Source organism: Gavialis gangeticus, unplaced genomic scaffold (genome assembly GCF_001723915.1).
Source record: "Gavialis gangeticus isolate Ggan-Ray unplaced genomic scaffold, GavGan_comp1, whole genome shotgun sequence".
Taxonomy (NCBI): Eukaryota; Metazoa; Chordata; order Crocodylia; family Gavialidae; genus Gavialis; species Gavialis gangeticus.
Window position 1 is genome coordinate 7,281,942 of NW_017729020.1, and position 3,654 is coordinate 7,285,595.

Genomic DNA, 3,654 nt, shown 5'->3' on the forward strand with positions numbered 1-3,654 from the left:
GGGAGGGGTGAATTGGGACTTGAAGACGGCTTCGGAGGTTGTTCCCGGTAGAAAGGGCCCAGTGGTGGGTTTGACTCTTGGTCTGCTTATCCCTTTTTGCTGACAGCTGCTGCTGGATACCTTGTTCTGTTTGTAACTAGATATTGCATTTCATAAGCAAATGCTCCGGGTATGTCATGGGTAAATTTAATGTAAAGCATTCTTGCTTGCCTGTTAAGAAGTGTACACCTAATACAGCGTGTGCTAACTGTAGTTCTAGGAACCCTGCCTTTGCTCTGTAAACTGTCTGGCAACTACTGCTAAGGTCAGGATTGTTTCTTCTTGATTATCCAGGGCCTGCATCTGCTTTGGAGAGACCTTGCTAGTTTAATTTCACTCCCCTTGATCTGGTCACTATAACCTTCAAGGGTTTTCCTCGAAGCTCAGTATTGAGTTATGTGACTGCATAGCTTTACTGTGAAATCAACACATGTGCCTGGCGTTCCAAGAGTGGCTCCTGCTCCCACTGCCTTCCTCTCCTGCTGCCTGAGTTTGCCACAGCTGGGTGCACTTTTGCATGGGGATAAGAGGGTTTCTCTCTTACCTGATGGGCTGGATGGAGCGTGTCACTGGGCTGGCAGTGTCTGGTTCTCTCTGTGGAGGGTTTTCTTTCCCATGGTTTGATACTTTTCCATCCCTAGTTGCCTGTGTCAAGAACAGGCTGAATAGTTTTTCCAGACCTCTCTGCAGGGAGCCCCCCTCTGCCCTCACCACAGGGTTTGCTTTCTGCCCGTGGAAGATGGGGTTTCATTCCATTTGAGTGAAGCAGCTGCAGCAGGAGGGTGTGATCAAACTCACCACTAGTATAAACACAGATAAAGCTTGGCTGTCTACTCTACTGCTTATTATCCATATAACCCTGTCAAATATAAACCAAGTGTTTTGGGCTTGGGAGCCAGGCCTGCCCACACAAAAGTACTTCCTGTACGCAGAGCCTATGTTCTGGTAACATTCATGATCTGACAAGGAGCTGAAAGCAGCTCTCACTCCCTAATCAGAGTCCCTGATTAACCTGCTGTCCTTGGTTAGGCCTCAGCATTGTAGGGAGCCTCAGAGGAGGGCATGCGAGTTAATGATGCCACAGCCACCAGTGAAAAGGGGTGAAGCTGAGAGCAACAGTTTGACTCTTTTAATTGAGTGGCTGTCCCTAATTTTGCTCGATTCCAGGCCCGGTTTGTGTAAATTTTGTAGCCAGCTGCTGGGGTAGACCCTGGTTAGGGTTGGGGGAGACCTAAGTTGTCTGTTCAGCTCTGGCACTGGCTTTGTGGGGGGTCTTGAGTGGTCTTGATTTGTCTCACTTGTAAAGCAACACCAATGATATTTGCTTTTTTTCCTTGCTGGATAACTTTAGACATGGGCATTCCGAGTGTTGGGTGGGAGCTAGACAGACGGACGTTTCTTTGCTTGCCGTCTCCTGTGCATGCCGTGCTAGTGATACAGGGAACATAAGCTTCTCTTTGCACTTGAGAAAGCTGACAGCTGGCACTGCTTCATCTTTCCTTTTAGGGACAAGAATCATTTACGACCGTAAGTTCTTGATGGAGTGCCGCAATTCCCCAGTTGCCAAGACGCCACCATGCGACCTTCCAGACATTCCAGGTGTGACAAGTCCTAACGTGGAAGAGCTGAAGATAGAAAACAATCATGTGCACAACTACGAGGAGAAAGTGGGTGCAGGTGAGCGGTGTCTGATAGCCAAATAAACTAGAAAATTAAACGAGCAGAGAAATGAGGTGGGTGGACAACTGGCTTAGAGGCCACTCCCAGAGAGTGGTGATCACAAAGATGGCTGCATCTGGACGGCTGTCTCCAGTGGTGTCCTCCATGGATCAGTGCTTGGACCCATGCTGTTCAATATATTCATTAATGACTTGGGTGATGGGGTGGAAAGCGCAGTAATTAAGTTTGCAGATGATACCAAGCTGTGGGGAAATGCGGGCACACCAGAGGACAGGGTAAAGATCCAGGATGACTTTGACAGGCTGGATTTATGGGTGGAACAAAATCGGATGAGGTTTAACAGGGAGAAGTGTTGGAGGTGTTCAGGATGAGGCTGGACAGGCACCTTGACAAACTCATCTGAACCCTTATGACTTTCTTCCCACGGCAGGGGACCAGACTTGATGATCTTACAGGTCCCTTCCGGTTCTATGATTATATGGGCTAAAGCTAGTGAATTCAGAGAAGTGAGAGAAATTAGTGCTTTGAACTGACTGTGGATACGGGCAAAACCAGGATGGCACTGGGGTTTCCCAGTTGTTTGCTCAGTATGATTCATATCTGCCACACAGTTTGTTCCATAGTTACTGAGCTCAGGTGGAATTGCAGTTAGGAGTTGAAAGGGGCTTGAGTTTGTGGCTTGTTCATTTTCTGGCCTCAGCATTGAGATGTGCAACATCCAGGGCTAAGGTCTGCCAGTGACACTGCCAGGATTTGTGGTGTCTGCTGAAATAAGACCGAGTTTGCCCAGCTGGGTTCATACCAGACATTGAGCCATCAGCTTTCCGATCATAAGGACTTATGAACTAAGTTCTTGTAGCTGGTATTTAGTGCACGCAATCCAGCTTCCTCTTCCGTCACTCTTGGGTTCTGTTGAGCTGCCTGTTGTAAAAAGCTTGTGGTTGCAAGTCAGCTGAGCACAAAGCAAATGAGGTGGCAGCCTGCAGTTACGGGGTGGTGGCCAGGGTTATCTTTCTAACTGCATTACAGAGTGAAAATGAATCTTGCACATGGATTTAAAAAGCCTTTGTTGTGTGAGGTCTTCAGCAAACAGCTTGAAACCGCTGGCTTCCATTCATTTATTTATTTTTATTTTTTTACTAAGCAAAATCTTTTACCAAGGGACAATATTGCTTCGTGGTTTTAGTACATGCTGATGTGATGTTTTCTGTTTAATAGTTGACTAAATTCCTTGTGTCAGACCGCAGTGCCAAATGCCTGCTGACTGCCAACTTGACTGACCTTTTCTTCCCTTGCCCCTATCCTTAGCAATAGGTCATCTGAGCAGTGGGATCATTGCTTACGTTGGCCTTGAATCAATTGCACTGGCTCCAAAAGCAGTCATGGACTCAGTAGCTGCGCTGCACCATGACAACTGGAAACAGCACTTGCTTTCTCTGAGAACAAAAATTTCTACCAGAGGCTAAATGTGCCAGCCTTTTTTTCTCTCCCTTTTTGTTTAAGAAAAGGGTGCCAAGTAAGTGGCTGAATTTGCGAGTCTGATCTGCAAGGTATAGCTCATCTCTGCTCTATTCTTGCTAAGTGAATACAGATCACCTGTGTTCTTTGCTCTGACCTATTTGGGTGATGTACAGGGAGGTGAATCTTTTTCCCCTAGGGACACAGCAAGCAGCCTTCTCTCGTCATGTGACTGATCTCAGGTTCAATCCTTGAACAGGACACACTGTTTTTCTTTTTTTTAAATTTGAAACGTCTGTGCTCCTGCCAGGCTGCCTCTCTGAGAATCCCTTCAGTGTGATGCTTGGCACTTAACAGGATCTCAGCATTCACTCATATTTTCCTGTTGTTCCTAACAGGTGAGGAAGCTCAGTTTGACATGGACATCTAACACACGTGCCCTGCGAATGTTACTGGTGAAGAACAAAACCTCAAAGC

At 46.8% G+C, this 3,654-nt stretch overlaps 1 protein-coding gene across 1 annotated transcript; it reads left to right on the forward strand.

The window, feature by feature from the left end:
• Positions 1–1,343: 1,343 nt before the first annotated feature.
• Positions 1,344–3,640, forward strand: EIF4EBP1 (eukaryotic translation initiation factor 4E binding protein 1; the record flags this gene model as incomplete). The annotated part of the gene is made up of 2 exons (XM_019514462.1): positions 1,344–1,716; positions 3,576–3,640. Coding segments are annotated over 2 exons (405 nt in total), but the record flags the coding sequence as incomplete, so codon positions are not given.
• Positions 3,641–3,654: the final 14 nt, after the last annotated feature.